A 23806-nucleotide genomic window follows, 5' to 3' on the forward strand; every position below is an offset into this window, starting at 1 on the left:
AATCTAACAATATATAAAAAATGCTAAACATTTTACAGTGGCCCTTTAAGTAAGGTCCGATTGTAGACTTTGGTTGTTTATTAAGAATATTTCGTTTTGACAGTTTTATAATCTTTAGTAGTATTGGTATTGTCGTTTTTGTATAACATTTTATTATTGTTAGCTATTATCTATTTCTTAAAGATACTTGTGCAGCTGTATAAAACCTTTTATGTACTAAGGTTAAATTTTTTTATATGGATGATTGTTGTTGAAACATGTGTTAATTAAGGTTAAGAAATACTTGCCTAATTTTGTTGAGATATTTAGATTGGATAGGAGATTTAAATGGATTATAAACAGTTTTCTAATCTTATTCTTTATTAAAACTTTTATCTTTAAAGATAACAATTAAAGGTCTCAACTAATTGATAAGGAGAATATTATAACATCCAATATTTTAAGGTTCAAGATAAACATTTTACATTTCTTGTTCTTTCTTTTAAAAATGTTATGGTAAATTTATTTGTATTCGTACTTAGCATAATTTAGGGCATTTTGTTGAGTTTGTTTGACATTACTGAGTATTCTTCGCTATTTGAAACTTTTATGAGTCTTCTAGTAATTTTTAGGGGTACTTGTTTTAGTATTTGTTTTGAGTGATTAGAACTGTTGTTAATGTGAAATATTGGCGAATTTAATAAAAGATTAGTAGCTTGAGTTTAAAACATTTAACGTTACATCTAAAAAATATGTCTGAACTGATCCGTTAACTACTGTAATTATAAAACCATACTCTTTGAAAAACTTGAATAGTTTTCTTTTTGTAAAAATAGTAAACTTTGATTCTAGTTTTATATTTATCATTTACTTTAGGTGTTAAACATATGTAAACTGTTGACTTTTTGTTTTACAAAAAATATATATGCATACACTTCTGATGCTAAGTTAATGTGAAAACATAGATATTCTTTGCAAGGAACTGTATATTTTGGAATTTGCCAGAATTTATCATTAGTAAAACACAACCGCTTTTTCAGATACAATTGTTGAAACTAACCTTTTTAAGAGAGTTGTTTTCCTTACATCTGCTAACAAATAAGTTATTTTTGACACTAGTCTTACTCTTTACGTTATTAGAATTGTTTTTGATTTTATATTTTTCTTTTATGTTTTTCGTTACTACAGACGTTGAAGCTTGATTATCAAAGCTTGAGGTTTTAAACTGTTTCTTTCTTATTTCTTTTAGTTGGTTAAGAACTACGTTCTAAAACATTATTTTCTAAATATTAAAAATTACAAAACTAACATTTTTGCAAATTATTATTAAACAGAGGTAAAAAATTTTACTACTTTTTTTATTAGTTTTTAACGTATAATAAAAAATCGTTAGATAAAATAACTTTTATTGAAAGTTTATAGTATATAGTTTAATATTAGTTAATTTTTTGGCTAAAATTATTGCAAGTGATCTAACTGATTCGGTAAACGTTTAGAGTAGGTATGGGCAATTAAATGCACTTTTAATTTTAATTTATTTAATTAATAGTGATACAGGGTTGCCATAGGTTTTTTAGAAACGTTTTGAAAATTTTCTGAATTTCTACCAGGTTTTCAAAAATAAAAGTTATTTAGTCTACTTATAGTATAAAAATAGGTTTAGGGTAAAAAACTGTCTCAAATAATAAAAACATAGAATTACTTTAAACCAATTAAATTATCAAAAAAACAATGAATTTTAAACGTTACAAACATGAAGCAAAGTATACAATACCATTTACCGTTTATAGGCACAGTCTTAATAAGAAATTCACGAAAGTTCGAGGGTTTTTGAGCTCTAATTTTAGTTAAATAAGGAAACGTTAGATAAATTGTATTTAATATAAAAAGGAAAAGTATCCGCTAGGTGGCGAGATAGAGAAACAGTTTTTTACTGATATTGCAAAGATTTTGATTTATAAAAAGTTTCAAATATTTTTTATGTGTTATTTCACCATGCGGTGTTGCTGTTTTGGCTTTCAAATTTCAATCACCAAGCAAAAAAACCGTAATTTCTAGGGATTTATAGAGTTTTTTCAGAATATTGCAAAATTATAGGGAAGCAGGTACAATGTCTTGGTGATTAATTTTTTTACACTGTTTTAAGACTACTTGCGTAAGTTTTTTTTAATAAATAAAATCATTGTTTCCTTAAACAGACACATTAACACTTTTTTAATTAAACAAACAAGTTAAATACTTTTTAAGTTAAACTTTTGGTTTGTAACATTTTCAGTACACTTTAAACCAATAATTAAAATAAAAATAAATATGCGAATACAAAAATAGCCTTTATAGTCTAGTTTGCCAGGAATATCATAAACGATCTAATCTTAATGTGGTACTTATTCCTACAATTTAACTTTTAATAAAATGTTAGTACTAATTAAAGAAAAACTTAAATTTATAACATTTAAATAAATGTTATTAGTATTTAAACTAATTTACACAACTTAAAAAAAAGTTTAATCTACTCAAATATATTTCAAAAACTATTGTCTTAACTTCATATAAATTAATAAAAATAGAAGCTAAGTAAGTTTTAAAGTTCTTACTGGTTTGCCTTCGTATAACTTTTCCCATTTTTCATCTATAGTTTTTGTCAATTTTGTTAAATTAAATTTTCCCGTAGAATTCAATCTAAACAAAATTAATTATCAAAAATATAGTTTAAGCTTTAAATACTTTACATAGTAGTATTTCTTATAAAGTTTAGAAAAAATTATTTGAACCAACATATTAATACTTATTTTACTTAAATTTTTACTAGGTTGCCATTCTTTAAGACAAATTATCATCATAAGCAACATAAAACTAGGCTGAATCAGCGCAATTTTGTCAGTGATACAAAAAAATTAAAGATATATAGTAAAATTTAAAGTGGTAAAACCTAAAAAGTTGAAAATTGTAATTACATTTAATATCATAAAATAATACACCATTTTAAAGTTTTAGTATAACTTATTTTACATTTTATAACTCATTTCAAACATTTGAGCAATGCTTACAATTTGTAACGATTTGATTTTTAAACTAAATACTCACTAATAAGTTACACAAAGCACAAAAACCGAAGAAAATATTTAGATACGATCAGAGTCTTGAGTTTCCTGGGTGACTGCCAACTCTAATTGTACATTTTATGTTTAAGTATTTTTTAGGTGCATAACTTAAATAAAATACTTAAAATTATAATTGCATTATTATTAGAACTTAATTTAGAGCACTCCCACTCAATTTCATCAGTAAAACATTTGGGCAATTAGTAACAAAAATTAAGTGTAATCTAAATCTAAACTAAATAATTAAAACTTAATTTATCATAACGATTGGACATCTTATCATAAGACATCAATTTGGAAATTTTGACTTACATAATTAATTATTTATTTTATTTTAAGTAAACTGTTGACCAAAATTACTTCAAATCATTTGAACATATTAAAACTTTAAATTCTACTAATAAAAATTATACTTTTGTTAAAATTACAATAACATAAATAACTATTTCATTACATTAAAAAACAATAATGGTAAAAAGCTAATTAATATAAAGATTTAGAATGGTTGGTCAGAAAAAAAACATTTTGTTTAAAATAAACTAGGTTATAACGATTGTACAAACAAAGATTCTAAAATATTAGCTGAAAACGTTAATCATCTATCACAAAAACTTAATAAGTCTTCATCATTAAAGTTACTAGCATATTCAGGTTAGCAAGTTAATCGAAGAAAAGTATCTTTTATTTGGTTTTACACAGACCCTAATAATCAAACTTTTGATGATTTTCGAAACATACTTATCAACCCTAAGTGGAACATTTGAGAAGTATTTCCCATTAGTAATCACTTGCACAGTGCCACTAAACTTATAATTGATAATATATTTTCTTTGGTGGGTGAACATCTTTGTAGATTCAACTTAAGAGGCGATTTGTGTAAAGAATCATTTTAAATTAAACTGAGCCAAAAACTTAACTTATTCCTTTAAACGTTTTCTTAGCAAACCTATCAGAAACATGATAGTTGTAAGAAAGTTTTATGTAAACTGAACACTTCTGAGGCCAATAATTTTTAACGCCGTTTTAATTCTTTCTTTTAATAAATATCGATATTAAATAGTATATTAATAAAATTTATGAATTGTATTTATTTTTTAATTGTAGTTTTATAAGTAATGCTGGTGTAATCAATAAAATTCAAAAAGTTTGCAACATTACTTATGTAAACAAATGATAGTTCAAATAACAAAAAATATAGTTTTAACACAAGGAACAAAGTAGCTATATTATTTCTGCTTACCCAAGACAGTTTCATTCAAAAATGTAAAAACTGTTAAAATTTTAGCCAACTCAAACACTTTTGAACTTTAAACATTATTAAAGCTAACTGTATAACTATGAAAATTTAGTAAAGAGTTAGATAAAGGTAAAATCAGCATCGAAGTTCTATAAAACATGAAGAAAAGTCTGAAGTAAGCTTATCTAAAAATTGAAAATTTGCGCTTAAGAGGTTTTCATTTTACTTTTCTTCCCAACTAAATTGAACATCTTCCTACTACAAAATGCTATTATAACTTTATGTGTTTAAACTTTGGAAGCATTTAAAAAATTATAGCTATTGCATTGTATAGAAACAGGTATATAAAAAGTTAGTTCTTGAATATATGTAATTCGGGGTGTATGAGTAAAAATGTTAATTTATTGTTTTTATAAAAAAGAGAAACGGAATTAAAACAATTAGGTTTAAAAAATTCATCTATTGTTCAACCAATATCAGAATTGAGCTGAAATTCATCGGATGTAGCTCAGCAACTTGTGGCATTTAAGTTAACAATATAACTTTTATACACTTTTTAACTATTTTTAAGTTGTTTTTATAGACTTTTTTAAATTTAGTTGTTTGTAGTGGTTGCTGTAAAGATAAACAATAAAAGTAATATTTGAGTTTCAAACTAACTTGATGAACTTACAAACTCTAGTTTTGGTTACACAAAAAAAAAAAGTTAGCCTAAATTATGCGTTCAATACAGTCTTAGCTGGATGCACGACTATTCAAATTACGACAATTCAAATTCATAATATTTTTTTAAAAGGCCACAAATTAAAAAGTAATTTATACTTTTTTGAAATAAAAAATGGGTATGTAGGACCAACTAATACATACAAACACTATGTTTTTTCTTTGAATTTTTAATATTTATGGATATATGGACAAAATTTGTCTTAAAATATACTAATTTTTAGTAATAAATAAAAGACTTTTTATTAAAGTTTGTTTTCGTCAAAAACAAAAGAAAACTGTAGGTATTTAATAAACCTACATACGCTTTTTTTCATATATAATTATTTTTGAGTTGTGGCCCTTTAAACATGTAAGTAAGAACTTGAATTGTCCGAATTTGAATTGTCATGTAACCGCCTGAATATGTGTTATACTGTTTGTTTGTTTTTTGAAGTTAACTTGAATTAATTAACAATGTGACTGTTTTGCAATCCTTTGGGAAAAATATAAAAACTATGTATTTTAATCAGGGAAACTATATTGACACTTAAAATCATAAAGGCAGTATGAATATTATTAAAATTTTACAAAATATTACAAATAATCATTAGAAAAAATATTTTTTAAATGTGATGTTTTGAGTTTAGTTTTATTTACAGCCATGTTTCCGAAAGTGAACAACACCGACTATTGGGGACGATTTTGGCTGTCAGGGGACGTTTTTTTTTTAATTTCTGCTAAAAAGCGATAGTAAAAATTACTTTGGGAAACCGTGATTTATAGACTTGATATGAAATAGAAATAATATCTAACGTTACAAGAGTTGTTTAGTATATAATTGTAAATACTACCATGAAAAAAGCTATTGCAGATCTTAATAACATATTGTAGAACAAATGCTGAAACTATTTGAAATTATTCACTAATTAATAGATTAAACATCAACTATATTGATAGGGAATACGAAACAAATCCAATAGCGGTACTTCAAACAACTAAATTTTTGCACCAAAATGTAAAAGGACTAGTATTTAAAAAACTTTACAATGTTAAAAATAAATGATTAAATTAAACAGAATCTTTTAACTAACTCGTCCTATGCAAGCAAAAGTTTATGTTATTTTTTTTTAATAAGTTCTTTTTAGTCGTCTTAAACTTTATTTGTTTATATTAAGGGCATAGGGGGAAGGGTCCACCTTGATTTTTACAAGTTGATCTTATTTTATAGAGTTTTATACGAGCTATCAGACATTTTTAACCGTTTGGAAAAATTCGAAATATTTTTTGAGATATAAGCAGTCAAAGTCGGTGACCTCAAAAGGTTCCTAATGGAAGGCGCAAACTAAAAACGCTAAAAAAGACTATTTCACAATCTTTCGTATCTTCACAGAACGTGTATTATCAAAATTTAAAAAGATTGAATTCAGGATTTTTTTATTTTGAAAAATAAAGTTTTTATAAAAAAAAAAACCACCATTTTTTTTTTGTGTTTTTTTTTCTAAAATTATTATTTTTTAATTTTTTTTAATTTTCAACATTCAAAGTCTTTTAAACTGTAAAAGGCACGTTTCCTGAAAATTTGATGTCTCTATCTCAAAAAATGAAGGAGAAGATAGGTTTTTATTGATTTTTTAATTTTCCGAGAAAATTGACACTGAAAGACTTGCGGTTCATACGTTTGTATCGGAAACTTTTTATAAAAATTACAGTATCTCAAGAGTTAAATAATATTTCTAACTATATAAAAACTGGCTTGTAGTTTGTACTTTAAGCTTTCATATAAGATCCAAAGTTATTTTTAGTAAAAAAATGTCGGACCCCCCCTATGCCTTTAAAACAAAATAAGTCTAATAATTATGGTTATCTAGGTTGTTTCTAACAATCTCTTTCACTCACTTTAATTTTATACTGTAAAATTATTTGTAAAACTTATCATTAATCATAGTGAGTGTCATAGTAAAGACTTCCTAAAGTAAGTTTCTGAAGAGTTTTAGATCAAGTTAGGATATTAGGATGTTGAAACCATTTGAGTAAAAGTTACAGATTAATATTTAGTTTTGATTACATTAACGACGGCAAACTTCCAAATAATATATAAAATTCATATAATTTTGAGAAAAAATATGTGTATTTCAGATGTTTAATTTTTAATGAACACCAAGTTTATAATTTTTAAAAATCTAATAAAACTAAATAAACTTTCAAAACCTATAATTCATAACTTCATTTTTTTCAGGAAGTTTCTTTTTTGAGTTTTCAACTAATACTAATTTTGATTTTTTTGTATTTAACTTTATTCTTTTTTTATCATTTTCGTATTCGTCTGAGTCTGTTGAAGAACCAAAAATATCTCTCAATGCTTGTCTTTTTGGAAGGGTTGCTTTGAACTTTGATTTGGTCTTCTTGTGTTTCAAATTTGGTTTATCTTCAATTTTTTTATTTTTTTTGATGCTCTCTAAATGTAAATATACAAAGTTACCATATCTATGTTAATATTCTTTTCGATTTAATTATATTTTTAACACATTGAAAATGTAAAATGTAAGTATTTGCAAACAATTATTTGTTATGCTTGTGAATATCAATTTAAAATCTTAATTAAATTAAAACAAGACCGTGTAATTATCAGGCAAGAATTAAACGAACTGTTTTCATCAAATAAATCATGAAAAGACTCTGTTTTTTTCATTGGTCTACCAACTTTTTCTTCAAGATCAGTTAGTTTTACAAATGCACTAAAATTTTTGTTATGAACATCTTTTTTAGTCAAATTAGAAAATTTTGACAAAAGACTTTTATTGTAAATTATGGGAGCTCTGCGTGCCTTTTCCACTAATGATAAAGTTTCAGGAATTAGATATTTGTGAATAAATGATCCATTATTTTCTCTAATCCAACTTTGATCTAAGTAAAATTATTTTTCGATATAATTTATAAAAATTATACACAGATAAATTAGTTTTATCAGTTCAAGCATCAAGTTAATTTTATTATTTTCAAACTACAAAAGTACGAAGGCCACAGTAAAGGTAAATGACTGATCTTTAGTCATAAAGGTTCTTATTTTTCAATTTCAAAATACTAGCTAAGACAGATACAAGAAACGATTTTTGAAAAATTAAGGTAACGAACTTAAAAAATATATTCTTAAAGTTTTTATCATAAAGTTTTTACAAAAATGATTACATAACATAATTCACCTAAAATTTTTAAATTCTTTAACAAACTAAGCTCTCATTTTAGAGTCAAAGTTAATTTATGGAGTATAGTTTTTGTAATAATTTACTCTGTACAAATATTCCGATCAGCTATGAATTATTTTTCAAAAATTATTTAAGTATAAAATATTTCATTCTTGTATGCTACTTTTGATACTTCTTAACAAGACTTAGTGCAACAATTAGGACAAATAAATAAGCTAAGAGTACTTCTGTGATAAAAGGGTGTATACTAAGTACTGATTAATAAAATTTAAAAAAAATTAGTGAACAAGCAAAGTTGAAAAATTAAAAATGTTCCTTAAGGAAGAAGCATACTAAATAAGTTTAAAAAACCTAATTTAAACTTTAGTTATCCTACAGTTTTCAAGCAATTATTTTAAAACTTTAACAGTTTAGTCTTTACTTATAGTTTAATCTAAGTGAAAAACTACATATTCTAATACTCAACCTTCAAAAATTTTACAATGTGAAAAAAAGTTTAAGAATTATGATTTATGTTAATAAAATGTTTTTAGTTTATCTTTAATTCTCTTTAAAAAAACAAACTAGCCTGCTACTGCTTAAAATAAAAAAAATAAGCTTACTGAACTTTTATATACTGCAAAATTAACTTATAATTAGCTCAAGATTTCATATAAAATCAGTTTGAATCATATTTATGAAAATAAAGTATTAAATTTAATTTTCCTGTAAACTATTATTATTCAATCAATTTTTTTCCAACAGATTTCTTTAAACTACTTCCTAACTTTTTTTTTTTGCTGCATACTAAGTATCAATATAAAAGATAAATATTTAGTTTACTTAGTGACTAAACACGGTAAAAGGCTATTAAAAATTATTTTATTAAGATTATCATGACCTTACCTTTTTCATCTGAGTCTGAATGGCTGGAACTACTTAAAAATGGCTGATAAAATCTTTTTTTAGTTGTTCGTTTAAGTGAAATATCACTCTCACTGCTGTTGCTTGCTGTATTTTTCTTATTACTTTTGAAAATAGTATTCTTTTCTTTACTGTCCTCAACTTAAAAAAAAATATTTTAACTCATTTTATAGTGAAATAAAAACAAAACATGAAATAACTTAACCAGTAACTCATTTAAATATGTTGTATATATAATATAAAAGTTCTTAATTAAAAATTTAAAATAGTAAGTTTATAAAAACGCATTACGTATTTTTAATATAACTCACTTTTTAATTGAATATAGTACACAATTAATCAAGAAAATATTACATGTTGGATACCATATATAAAAAAAATAATACAATAGATCAAAAACAACGTAATATTATGTGAATTAACTTTTTAATTAATTAACAACTCAAATAAATAAATTACGTTAAACAAAAAAAGAAATTGAGTTTTTTATTTACTACAAGGTAAAAGTGCAGTTCAGAAAACTTTGATCATAACTGTTAAATATATTTAGAAGCAAAATAGTTGAAACATTTATTATTTTTTTATTCAAAGTACTAATTTAAAAACTAAAAATCAAGAATTTAATATAAAGATTATAAGATATGCTTTTAGTAGTATAGAAAAGAGATTCACAAAACTTTTTACATAGGCCCCTTTTGAAGAAAACTAAAAAGCAATAAAATTTATTAAAACTACCCTAAGACTTTTTTTGCTCTTTGTAACCAACTCCAGAATATATAGTATTAATTTCAAATAATGGCCCCCCTTTGCAGCTTATAACCTCCAAAGGGGCCATATGACTCACTTTTGGAACACTGGTATAGACCATTCAACTTATTTATAAATAGTGGTCTCTAGAATAACTTAAAATGAACAATTTCTATAAATGTCTGTCACAAAAGGCTTTTCAATTACAGTCTTTTAAAATAAAAAATAATAAAAATTACAAACTATGTTTTTCAATAGTTGTTAAGTTTTAAATATTTTATACGAATACTATAGCAAATATGTAAATAGTTTTTTTTATATTAAAACTATTACCATTTTTTAAAAGTAACCTAAAAATTATAAATTAACCGATGTACTTACCACTTAAAGACATAGGTTTTTCTTCATCATCAGAAATAATGAAGACTTCCATAGGTACACTAAAAAATATAAACTTATAAATATAAGAGTCTTACCAAACAAAAAATTGCAACTTCAACATTATATTCTTACAAATTATGTGTGCTTCATAAAGTAATTTTAAATTTCATTAAGTAAAATTCATAACTGAAATTCAAACACTAAAAACGTTCTAAAATATAAATCAAAATCACTTTTAATATCTATTTTAAGTTAAAAATTTAATGGATTTAAAATAAAACCTTTTTTAATTTTGTAAACTTAATACAAAAATAACTTATTATGATTATTTCAATTACCAGCAATACAATATGTAACTTATTTCTACAAATTATTTTAGCTTATTTTTTTTAACTATCAGCTGATTGTTTGTTAAAATGCATACCTAAAACAGTAAAAATATTCTATAGCTACAATAAAATTTGTTAAAATTTGATTTACTTAATATCCTGCTAGTTTATTCAAAAATAAATTTCAATTGAAGTCAAAGTTATTTTTGTGTTTAATTTAATGTTCACAAACTTAAATCTTAAATATGTTTGTCGATAAATAGACTTTTTTTACATTTAATTACTTATTAGTACTTTCTTAAATATCAGATTTATCTAAGTGTCAACTACTAATAAATTCTTATTAATTATAAGTTTGGTGAAAAGCAAAAAAAAACATACTTTACTTAATATGTGCTTTTTGCTAAAATAAAAAAGTATGTAGTGTTCAAAAAATTATTGAAGTGTCGATGAAAAAAAATTATTTACATTCCAGAGATATATAGCCTATGTAAGTTAACCAAAACTCAATTAAACAGTTTTTTCTTAAAATTTTTCTTAATTTTTTTTTTTAAACAGAACTTCAAATGTTTTTTTTTTGAATTTCCAGGTTTTTTGAATTTCTTCAAGTTTTAAAAAGGTCTGTTTTTAATCTATTTTTAGTACAAATTAAACTTAAGATAGAAAAAAATTGTCTTAAATACTATAGAAATGTTGAAAAAATACTGTAATGCTACTTCAAATAAGTTAAAAATAAATAAATTTAAAAATGTTTTATATGACAGATTTTTTGCTTCTAATCAAAACTTCATTGTTCTACATGTATAAATTATTTATAACTCCAGGTTTAAAGTAATTTTTGTTCGAAATTACAGGTTTTTTTCGTCTTTACTGTCAATTTCAGATATTTCAGGACTCCAGGTTTTTTGGCAGCCTTGTATTTAATTTATTTCAAAATAAAAAAAATATATATTTTAAGAACACTACTTACTTATAAATACAAAACTTTAAAACATTCTTTGTTACAGTACCTATATTTAAATGTTTTTATCTATTTTTCGTAAAAATATTAAACAGCTTGTTTGTAACACTGTTTGAAATCTTCGCACATCAACTTTTGTGCATGTTAGCTAGTTTTTATTTGTCAACAAATATAAGAAATTATAAATTATCAAAAACTTTTTATTTATACTCAGTAAGCTTTAATCTGCATTACACGACCGTTGACATAGATGACCATTGATTACACGACCATTGACATTAATGCGATATTTTGCTGGTTTGTCACCATTAGGCAGACATAGTATGGTAACAATGTACCGCTCTGTTCAATTCTAACAAAGCTGAGTGAAGAAATTTATATTGGAACATTGTTTTATAACACAATTCTTTAAATTATTTTATTTTTAGTTAAACTTTATGTTGGAAGATCTGATATTTGGTCGATTCTGTCTAAACAAAGTTTATTTGTGTCTTAAATAAACTATGGAAGATTATGTAGCACATTGTATCATATTTATTTATCTATTATTATCTTAAAAAATTCATCATTAGTTATCAAAATACTTAACAAACTAAATAAAAATTTATTCTTCAATCCTGTTAAATATTAAGTAATATTATACCATCTTTTAAATCAAAAATTTGATATACCTTGTATAACAAGTTTATATGATTTTAATTTTTTGAAAAACTTATAGTAAAAGCTTTAATTTGTAAAATCTTATAAAGTAAATAAATACAAAAATATTGAAAGGCTAAATTTATAATTTATGTTTCACATTCCCTTTCAGTTAAAAAGAATTAAATGATGGTAGAAATATAACATGACTTACAGAACTTCAACTGTTTTAATTATCTAATGGGTATTTCTTGTTTAGATTTTTAGAGTTTAACGCCCTAATGTTTTAGCTCTGATATAAAAATGTCTAATCACGATTTGTAATAAAAGTTAAAATTAATAATAACAAAATTAAGAATTTTATTTTGTATTGTTATAAATGTTATAAAATATAACTTTACTTATTTTGAATTTTTGATAATTTATTCCTTAACTAAAACATTTCTTCTAAATATTACTTACAATAATTAAAACAGGTAATGTAATAAAATCAATAATATAAACAATTTAGCATTAAAAACTAAACTCACTTTTCAGCATCATTTTCTTTAGAAGCTGCAAAACAAAAATCTAGTCATAGTTAGAACAACATTAATAAATACAGATATTATAGAATTCCGAGACAAAAGTATATATTGTAGTAAGATTTTGTTATTTTCAAATACCGTTTGCAACTTTATATAAATACGATAAAATTACTTATTTTATTTCTATTTTTAATTTTATACAAACGTATTTGACTTTATGTTCTTTCCAAGTAAAAAATGTACTTAAAATTAAATACTGAGTTAAGATTTTTTTGTAAGTTTAACATATTATGATGTATACAAATAAAATTTAGATAAACAGCATGGTTTCTAAGTAAACAAAAGTTAAGTAAAAATATGCTCATTAGTTAATAGTTGGTTTTTTTTTTTGCTTCTTGATATAATTTGAGTATTGCTGAAGTAAAAAAGCTGAAGCTTAAGCCTTTTTTTCCTATTATTATTGATTCCAAGCTGTAAAGTTCACTCTTCTTGCATCATTTCAGAAATTCAAAGTTTTGGCAGTATGTGCAATTAAACAGGTGATCAAATATTACACTGTTTTTTGTCAGTTTCACAGTTGTCTGTAATATTTTGGAACACTTGAATCAATATCTATGTAGGAGGTGTTCTGGTCTGCAGAGCAAGTGTATTTATAAATGACATTTAAGTCAAGTATTTTTATGCATTTGCTTTTATTGCTGAAGTAGTCAGAAATTTTCTTGCTTGTGTATGCCAGTCAGATTACATAGATATATGTTATACGTATTTGGAATTTTAATTAGTAATTAAAAATATTGTAAAATAAGAAAAAAATATTAAATGTTTGCATTCCGTTCAGTGTTTATCTTAATCTTTTAGTTTTTTTTTACTGATGAATTTTAAAATAAATCAATTTCCAGGAATTTATTTAATTTAGGCTGATTTAGTTTTTGTGGATTATCATTTTTTAGTAATGTATTTCATATAAAAATTTGAGACAACAATTCATTTTGCAGTATATTTTATTTTTTGTTAACTAAAAATTTTTCAATCTACCCTTTTCAATAGTTTTTGTAGATAACTAAATAGATTTTTCTATAATAGTAAAATTAATAAAATTGTAAGATTATGCGTCATAATAGGTAAATAAAATTACATGTACTAGGCGATGCTAATATAAAGTTGTTTAAAAAAATTTAAAGTATAAAGCTTAAGTACTAGAAATTTTAATAAGAGGAAACCGACTTATTTAGACTTTCTTAAAATAAAATTAAACAACAAAAACAAAACTTAGTAGCGAATTTACAATAAAATAAACAAACTAGAGTTATAAACAAATTTTTGTTTGCATAAACTTGGCTTATTAGTTTTAATAAATATAGACTCTAAAACACTTAAATGATACGTGTTACGTCCTTTACAAACAATTGAAAACATATTATCGTTATAGTTTTTTGCGCATTCTAAAATATTTTACAAATGTTCACCTATTGCCGATTGACTTTTTATTGGCTTACTAGTCCCATAGATCTCCAGTTTCTCAAGGCGTTGGTCACGTGTTGGTCCCTTCTTATGTGAAATCGTTGCGAAGTTCTCCCAATATACTCACTATCACAGTGGCATTTGTATTTATAGATTATATTGCATTTTTCTGGATCAGGAGTGAGATCTTTAACAATTCCGTTAAGTGGTTTTCTGGTGGAATGAGTAATTCTTAAATTAACTGCCCCAAAAGTGTTATCTGCGGTTTCTAAAACTTGGTTTTCAAAAAGCTTAGCTTCCTTTCCTAAATATGGAAGTCTTAAATATACTACACATTTATTTGGGCCGTGTTTTGTAGGGCTGACAAGCTTCGCGGTAGTCCTATTGATTGTTTTTTCAATAATTTCTAAAGGGTAACCTAAGGAGCCAAAAATACTTTTAATGTTACTGATTTCTTCACTTAGTTTCACCTTAGAACATATTTTATGTGCTCGAAAAACTAAGCACGATGTTAAGTTGGTTTTTTGTGAGGTGGGACAAAAAGACTGCCAAGGAATATATTGGCCTACGAAAGTTGGTTTTCTATAAATGGATGTGTTTAAAGAGGTTGGTGTTCTTTGAACTAAGACATCATGGAAAGGTAAAGAGCCATCAGCTTCATGCTCACGAGTGAACTTAAGTGAAGGATGTAAGTTGGAGATTTGGTAAAATAAATCATCCACATTGTAGTCTGTCTTGTAAGAAATAAAAATATCGTCAACATATCTAAAGTAATTAAGAGGTTTTTCTATATTTGTAAATAAAATGGACTCAAAATAGCCAACAAATATATTTGCTAACACAGGACCCAAGGGGCTGCCCATCGCGACACCGTCAACTTGTCTATAGATGTAATTGTTGAACCTAAATTCTACGTTCTTAGCTGCTATATATAACACAAACTCTGGCATATCTCTTTTGGAAACATTGGTGGATTTAGATTTGAATTATAAAGCTCGTTTACACATATGTTTATGGTTTCATCTAAAGGTACATTTGTAAAAAGACTTTTTATATCAAAAGAACACATTTGGTCGGATAAACAGGGGTTATTACGTAGATTGTCAACAAAATTAAAGGAATCTTTTACGCAAAATTTGGAAAATTTGTTAGAAACTTGACTTAAGATAGGAATTAAAATTTTGCTGTTTTATATTGGGAAGAATTTATCATATCTAAGATGGGTCTGCATGGAAGGCTTTTTTTATGCGTCTTTGGAAGTACATAAAGTTTAGGGCATTGGGATCCAGTTGGTCTAATAGACTCATAAACATCTTGGGAAATAAAACCTTTAACATACCAGCTTCTGAGTTTCTTTTGAAAAGCTTTCTCAATTTTAACAGTTGAGTCAGCTTTTTCAACCGGGCCTAGCTTAAAAAAAAAAAAAAAAAATTTAGTTAACAAAAAATAAAATATACTGCAAAATGAGTTGTTGTCTCAAATTTTTATATAAAGTTAGTACCGAAAAGAAATTATTTAATATATTTCAAATTGTAATAATTTATTTTTTTAAACAAAAAATTTAAAGCATATTTTTAGTTCTTATTTCAAACTTTAGATATAAGTTTTGCAAATTCAGCTTCTAAGACTATGGACAGACACTAGTGTATTGCATTATTAAGCACGTGTCTGTTGGTATTATATAGACATTTTTTAAAGTTTGTTTGATAGCTGTTTTACTTTAGTGTCTGAAAACAGTAGTTTCTGTCAGTGGATATTTCTAGATTCTAACTGTAATTTTGGGCTTATTGTATTCATATATTACAACTATACATTAGGCATAAAGCATTGCATAAGACATTTTTGATTTTCTCTTGCTCTTAATTTTCTCTTGATATACTAAACACTATTTAAGTTGCATAAGAATTCATCTCATAGTAGTTTTTTAAATCTGTGTTTTTTTTTCATGAGTGCAGATGTATCATCTACAAACTTTTTGTAGAAAAGAGGCTTGATTTTAAAGTTTTTTTGTAATTTAGAATTTTCATTTGAAGCTACAAACCAATTGGCTAGGATTGGAGCTAATGGAATGCACATTTCACACTGTACAGTAGACTTTTTCTCTGTTAAAATACACTTATCATAAAATATTTAACTGCTTAATTGCACACACTGCTAAAACTCAAACATTGTACAAAATTTTAGACCTCTATAATGATGGAAGAAGAGTGAATTATGCAGCCTGCTTAATTAATTCAAAGAAACTATAACTAGTAAAATTTGGTATGAACTTAAACTAAACATTGTAAAATATTTTTTTTAGAAAAACTAACCACATTATAAATTAATTTACTAAGTGATGAACATATATCACAATAAGATATAACTAAACACAAACTATTCACATGATTGCCTTCTAGACCAGGGGTCGGCAAACTGCGGCCCGCGGGCCAATTGTGGCCCGCAAAGGGTAAATCTGCGGCCCGCGAGCACGTTAATTGTTTAAACGGAATGCGGCCCGCGAAAGAAAATTTTGTGGCCCGCGAGTATGTAAATGTGGCCCGCTGAGCAAAAAAAAATTCAAGTTAAATTTTTTTCAGTAATTCTATTTAACTTAATTAGTTTGGTTTTAAGTCTCTGTATTACATTTTAAAATGACTATAAGAAAATACTGATTTTAGTTTTAAAATGTAAATTAGACAGATTAGCATTCTAATAGGATATTTTTCTAATTTTCATAATAACTTCTTTTTTACAATAGCAAGTAATTATCTGAAAAAAGAGTGTAAAGAGTGCTTGACTTTAATAAGTTAGTTATATAATACCTATTTTTAAAAAAACTGAATGCAATTTTTTTCTATTTTGTACAAAAGTAATGCACAGTAGTTAACAAAAGATTCATTTCTTTATAGCTTAGATATTCTTTTTCAATATTTTTTATACCTAAGTTTATTTTATAGATTTTTTGTTTGTAAAAGTTATATTTTAGTGTAAAAACATTAAAAATAACATAGTTATAAGAAATAAGGTTGATTTGATTTTTGTTTTGACACATTTTAATTTTTTAGAAGTTTTCCTTGCCATTTAAATTAATTTTTATGCACACCAACTTTAAGAGATGCTCATATTTTTAATCTTTTTTTATTTAAAACCTTAGTTAAAGTTTAAATTATGTATAAATTTCTAATATTGTTGTTTCTACATGTAGTATCTAAATTTGTACAGACACATTTAAAAAAATATATATGATGTAAATTAATACATTTTCTGATAGGTATACATTTTCATTTTTCAAACATTGTTTTTGTCAAACTAAATTAATTTTTATGCTTTGCATATGTATACATACTATTGCTGTTTTTTCGAGCTACCTATTTAATATAAACTAGATTTAGGTATGGTAAAATTGTTAAGTTTGTACATTGTTAATCAAAATAGTTCAAGTTCAAGCAAATAAACAATTAAACATTGCCACACACTCAGACTATCACTATTTGAGGACTTCAAATCTTAGGCCAACTAAGTCATTTTTTAGTTTTTTGCTAGAATTGCTTTTTGTATACAAAATTATCAGGAATGTTTTTGTTGACTCAAGCTGGCTTTTTTGCTTGAAAGATTAGCAAATTAAACTTATGATTATGTTTTGCTTAATCCACAGTGTTAGTTTGAGTGATATTATATGTTAAATTTTAAGTTTTGCAGCTGATATAATTCAAAATGTTATTTATATTTTTGTTTACATTTAAGTGCGAACAACCAGTGTTGCCAAAAAACTTGAATACCGGAAAAGCTTTGAATTTCAAAGTTTGTGCTTAAAAATTGTGGAAAAAAACTTGAATTTGAGAAATATTTTAAAAACCTGAAATTTCAAACAATTTTTATATGTAAAGTAATGAAATTTCGATTAGACACAAAAAATTTACCAAATAAATATTTTTTTATTAATAAATATATTAACATAGCTTAACAGTATTTTTTAATATTGATATATTTTTTAAGACATTTTTTTACTTTAATTAAACTTTATACTAAAAATACAAGAAGGAGTGTACTTTCAAAAACTTTGTATTGGTGCATTGCACCTTTACTTGTATATTTCACCGATTGTTGTGCTTCGCGTTGGAACTAAACCAAAAAATTCTACTAAAATGTCAAAGTTAGTAAAAACATCTCTTATAAAAATTCTCAGATGAAAAATAGTTTTTCTATCAGTGCTCTCATGTTAACAGATTGATTAAAATCCTATTTTGATTTATGCGACTTTATAACCTTAATGCATTTCCTAAACACAACTTCTTGTTGTCATTGTAGAAATAAACATAAGTTTTTTATTACCGCAACATGAGTTCTTCAAAAAAGTTTTTAATTATAACGGTATCTCATTTTAAGTAATAAATTTTGCTACTTTATAACTTGCCTTAACAATTTTTTCTGATCATTCTGTAGTTACTGAAAATAATCATGTGCTTTGTTTGAACTGACCTTGGTGATTTATTTTATTATCGTTTCTCGCAATAACTCCTAACTAACGTTTTTTTATTGTTGTAGCTCGTCTTTTATTTTACAGTTACTAATTTTTGATGCAATATTCTTATTGCAGATAAAGAATTGTGATAATGCTTAATAGATAATAAGTTTTTCTTCTACGTTAATGACTCAATAAAGTTTTATAGTTTTGTTAAATTTGTTTAAGAAACTTAATTGTCCATTCCACCTGACTTTTATTTTTTTTGGCATGTAATTTATTTACTGTTAATAACCTTCGTTATTTTTATATGTTGTAAACTTTATTTTAACTGGGTTGCTACACAAACAGGCAGGCTGTTTCAAACGATTGAAAACTTAGGTATGTGTAAAACTTTTATTTTCAAATTCTCAGAATAGTTTTTATGACTGTAGTGTAGTTTACTAATTGTAACTTTTTCTTGTTTTCTTACACTTTCTTTTCTTTCTGATAATGATGATATTTTAACTAGGTATTTAAGCTTGATTAACAACTATTTATTAACTTTTTTAACTTTTAATAAACTTAGGCTGGTATAATACAACTCAGACATTTTTGCTTTTTAAGTAGCAACCTAGTAAAAGACTAATTACTAATAAGATATTATATTAAAGTTGTAATCGCTATCTGCCCTGCGTTGTGATAATAGTTAATAAGTTTACAAAATAACTAGTTGTAAACACTGACAAGTTTAAATTTATTAAAGCACTATGACGTTTGCTTAACGACGAATTTTTAATACAAAATGCTATTCTTGTTGTAGCAACGGTCAGTTTATTGTTGAACTCTGGCTGATGACATATCATTGAATTGGAACTCTGAGTGGATTGCAGTTGAGTGTTTAAACTTTTGTAAATTTGTTGCTTTAAAAGAAGTACCAAATTATAGATTAAACTTTGTTGCTTATTAAAGAAATTATTGAATTATTCTTTAGCTTTATCAACTTTTTGTATAATTTTACTTGAGTTAATACGTATTTTTTAAATCACATTTGTTATAAAATATTGTTAATTAAACTGTGCTGTGTAATTTATAACCGGTTGTTTTTAATTTAAGCTACTATTTAAGTGATTACTATACCATTAGAATGATTAAGACTAAGAAGGGCTTAAGACAAAAAAATAAGTTAACGGGTCTTGCAGATACTAAGCCATCAGTATCTGCTGACTTCAATGGCGACTCTGACTTGATATCGAACTCACAATCTCCCAGCAATATTCAAGCGACCATAAACAGCGCTCATGAAACAGAAGTAAGCGCGCAGACTAGGGAAAATAATGAAATTGTAGATTTTAATGCTTTAGATGAAGTTGACTTAGACGTTGAGGATTTAGCTCACTTATTAGAGCAAGCTAAGGTTTTAGAGAAAAAAAATAAACTAAAAAATGAACTAAAAGCAATTTATAGAAGATTAGATACCAATAAGACCATAAATGACAGCGGCCTCACCCTTAACAATCACACCTCGCACGCTTTAGGCGAAATGTCAACACAAACAAGTTTCAAGAAAAAAACTCTTGAAAATTGTAAGCTTTTTCAAAAAATTGATGCTGTACGCGATCCGGCTGTGGAGTTACGTTTTTTTGCAGACCGGTGTACGGCTTATGGTATAACATCTGAAATGGAGAAGTTTGAAATTCTCCAGAGAATTTGGCCCCGTTCAGATATAATTGACTTCGTTGAAACACATGACGAAGACAGAACGTATAGCAGTCTTGTTAACTTTTTACAAGGCAAAGGTAGCAAATTGCCTCGTATATTAGGTGCAAGCCCATCATGGCCAGAGCCAGTTCAATTCCAGGACTTGTTTTTGGCAGCTAAGCAATGGGCAAAGTCTAAAGAGGAAGACAGAATTAAATACTTTATGCACAGACATGCCCCTAATAATTTAAAAAACAAAATTAAGGAATGTTTTGGGCTTGAATATAATGAGTTTATTAGGCGCACGGAGTTTATATGCGATATTGAAGAACAGAGGGTCTTTGAAAATGCTAAAAACTTTTCATACGAACCTCAGCGATTTAAGCACAATAAGAGATACTCTTACAAACAAAAATGGCATGAGAACATTCCACAAAAAAGGGAACATTTCCGCAGTAATGAGCACAATCGTAGTCAGGGGTATTTCGAGGAAGGGTATAACAAGCGCACGAATTACGAACAGAACGCGCTTTGTCACAAACATGCTAACTTGGGATATAGTGCAGACTATTGTGCTGCAGTCGCAACTTGTCCTATGTCTCCGTTAGAGCAACAACACCACCAAAAAAACGAGCTCCCGTCCTACACACAGTAAGAGGAGTTGAGGATGGGGTCAGAAAACCTCTTACAAAGATGGTTGAAGCTTCTCATTGTTTGTCATGCCATTTAGTTCCAACCAACGTGACAAGTAAATCCACTAAAAAGCAGTCAAAAGTATCTAAGCAGAAAATTTTTGTTCCCAGAAAACCTATAGCCTTTAGATTGACTGGTCAAGTCAAGTGGTTTCATGTTCGCAAAGGCTATGGTTTCATCCATAATGAAGAGTTAAACAGTGATATTTTTATCCATTATAGTGCCATAATCAAAAATAACCCTAGAAAATTAATGAAATCAGTTACAAAAGGGGAGGTAGTTGAATTTGATGTTGTCATTGGTAGTAAAAACTTACCAGAGGCTGCTAATGTTACAGGTCCAAACAATAAACCAGTTCGAGGTTCACGGTATGCTAAAGATAAGAGACACATCTATAACAAAAGTTTCAAATTGCAGCAACCGCCTCTACGAAATAGTTACATGTACGACAGCTGCAACAAATTAAGCAATCAGCAGCAGCGAAATAGGAGACCAAATAGTTGCAGAAGGTATTACAATTCCGATTTGAGCCTACAACTTACAAGGAAAGATCTTAGAAGCTTCAAGCAAAGCTTCAGTTATAACAAGTATCGAGATTCTTCGTCAGAAAGAAGTGAATCTGGCTACGAGTCAGAAAAAAGTATGATTTTTCAGAACAATTCAGGACTAGGGAACGTGAAAGCTTTTGTTCCAAGGGTTGCATCGTGTAGGGAGATCGATAGCTACAATAGGGAACTAAAAAGTCCCCATAAGTTATGCCGAAGCATGTAGCTCGGATGAATTCTAAGCGTTCATTCGGCGTAAGTATCTTTTTTTTACTGTTTTTAAGCGTTTATGTATATATAAGGGTAGTGAATGGAAAACAACTGGTTATAATTTTATTTTCTTTCTATTTATTTCTTTGGTAACTAGTTTATTTAATGATTTATTAGTAATTGATTTTTTTTTTTTACCTGTTGCAATTAAAATATTATTTACCTGTACAAATTTAATACAAATTTTTCTCTCCTTTTTAATTTTTTTTCTTTTTTTTAATATCTTCAAAAGTGGTTAATTTTTAATTTGGTACTAAAAAAAAAAACTGACAAGTCATGGATTCGTGACATTTTTGAAATCACTAGCAGTGTCTAGAGAAGTGTGATGAGTTGCAGGCGGGCAACCTGTTTCAGCTGCAAGAGAAAAGAAGCAGTTTAATGAGTTACGTCAGTAGTTGTTTAGCAAACCAGTATGTGTGATTTTTCTTTCCTGTCTACTCATGACATTGAGGCTTATCATTGGAGCCTGGCCAAGAATGCCAAAAAAGGGTAAAAAGAAAGGAAAATGTAATCGCTATCTGCCCTGCGTTGTGATAATAGTTAATAAGTTTACAAAATAACTAGTTGTAAACACTGACAAGTTTAAATTTATTAAAGCACTATGACGTTTGCTTAACGACGAATTTTTAATACAAAATGCTATTCTTGTTGTAGCAACGGTCAGTTTATTGTTGAACTCTGGCTGATGACATATCATTGAATTGGAACTCTGAGTGGATTGCAGTTGAGTGTTTAAACTTTTGTAAATTTGTTGCTTTAAAAGAAGTACCAAATTATAGATTAAACTTTGTTGCTTATTAAAGAAATTATTGAATTATTCTTTAGCTTTATCAACTTTTTGTATAATTTTACTTGAGTTAATACGTATTTTTTAAATCACATTTGTTATAAAATATTGTTAATTAAACTGTGCTGTGTAATTTATAACCGGTTGTTTTTAATTTAAGCTAGTATTTAAGTGATTACTATACCATTAGAATGATTAAGACTAAGAAGGGCTTAAGACAAAAAAATAAGTTAACGGGTCTTGCAGATACTGAGCCATCAGTATCTGCTGACTTCAAAGTATTCGAAAATGAATTATGTTAAAGAATTTGTTTTAGCTTTCTGGAATACAAACAGGTATAAATTTTATTAAGTTAACTGATCACTAAATTCTTTAGTAAGTGTAACTTATTTAACATGCAAAACCTTTTTTGAAGTAAATATTCTTAGAAATATGAAAAAAGGGTTGATAATATAACAAATGTATAAAAGTAACCCATAAATTGTCTTTTAAGCTAGGTTTTTATAGAGAGTTAGGATGTAAGTAAAATTAGAAAAGTATTAAGTTTAACTTATCAAGTGCTTATGAAAGTACAAAGTTTATTAACTTTTAAGTATAGTAGTCAATGTAAATTCTATTCTAATAAATGTTAAATTAAATAGGCATTTTATGTATAGCTAAAAGTCGTTTAAAATAATAAGGTGAAAAAAAGTAAAACTTTTCTCTAGTGTGACTAAAACTAAAACCAAAATATTACTCAAATGTCACTAAAACTAAAACTGCGGCCCGCGAAGACTTTGTAAACTTTAAATTTGGCCCGCGATCACCTACTGCCTGCCGACCTCTGTTCTAGACTATTGAAGCAAAAAAAAAACAGCTTTTTGAATCAAAAAAAGCTTGATTAATGACAAAACTAGCTCAAGTTTATGAGTAAAACCAAAAAAAAAGAAAATCAAATACATATTAAAAGGTTATTATTAAAAACTATATAATAAAATGGTCAATTAAGCATTAGTAATGAAATTTAAAATTATGAATTAAGTATTAGTACTACAAAAAGTACAAAAACCCAATTTTAGAAAATATAACTAAGTAAAAAGCATAGTTTTACAATAAAAAGACTGACTTAAACCAATGTTTTTTGTAAAATCTCAAATCTAGTCAACTTTAGATTAATAAAATCTAGTTAACTTAACAAAAAAAAAATACAGCATAGATGTAATAAAGTTTTTAAA

General features: G+C 26.2%; 1 protein-coding gene across 2 annotated transcripts in view; it reads right to left on the reverse strand.

The window, feature by feature from the left end:
* LOC145834035 (uncharacterized) overlaps positions 1-23806 on the reverse strand; it is a 41284-nt gene that overhangs the window by 17144 nt on the left and 334 nt on the right. The window contains exons 2-8 of one of the 2 annotated variants that reach the window (XM_082941356.1): positions 12716-12740; positions 10257-10315; positions 9111-9269; positions 7669-7926; positions 7231-7477; positions 2574-2658; positions 1040-1246 (exon numbers count right to left, since the gene is read on the reverse strand). In XM_082941356.1, coding sequence (XP_082797482.1) covers positions 1040-1246; positions 2574-2658; positions 7231-7477; positions 7669-7926; positions 9111-9269; positions 10257-10315; positions 12716-12740 — 1040 coding nt within the window. The remainder of the gene's footprint in view (positions 1-1039; positions 1247-2573; positions 2659-7230; positions 7478-7668; positions 7927-9110; positions 9270-10256; positions 10316-12715; positions 12741-23806) is intronic. The other variant, XM_082941357.1, reaches the window with a different exon arrangement.

Source organism: Thalia democratica, chromosome 4 (genome assembly GCF_965202585.1).
Source record: "Thalia democratica chromosome 4, ktThaDemo2.hap1.1, whole genome shotgun sequence".
NCBI lineage: Eukaryota > Metazoa > Chordata > Thaliacea > Salpida > Salpidae > Thalia > Thalia democratica.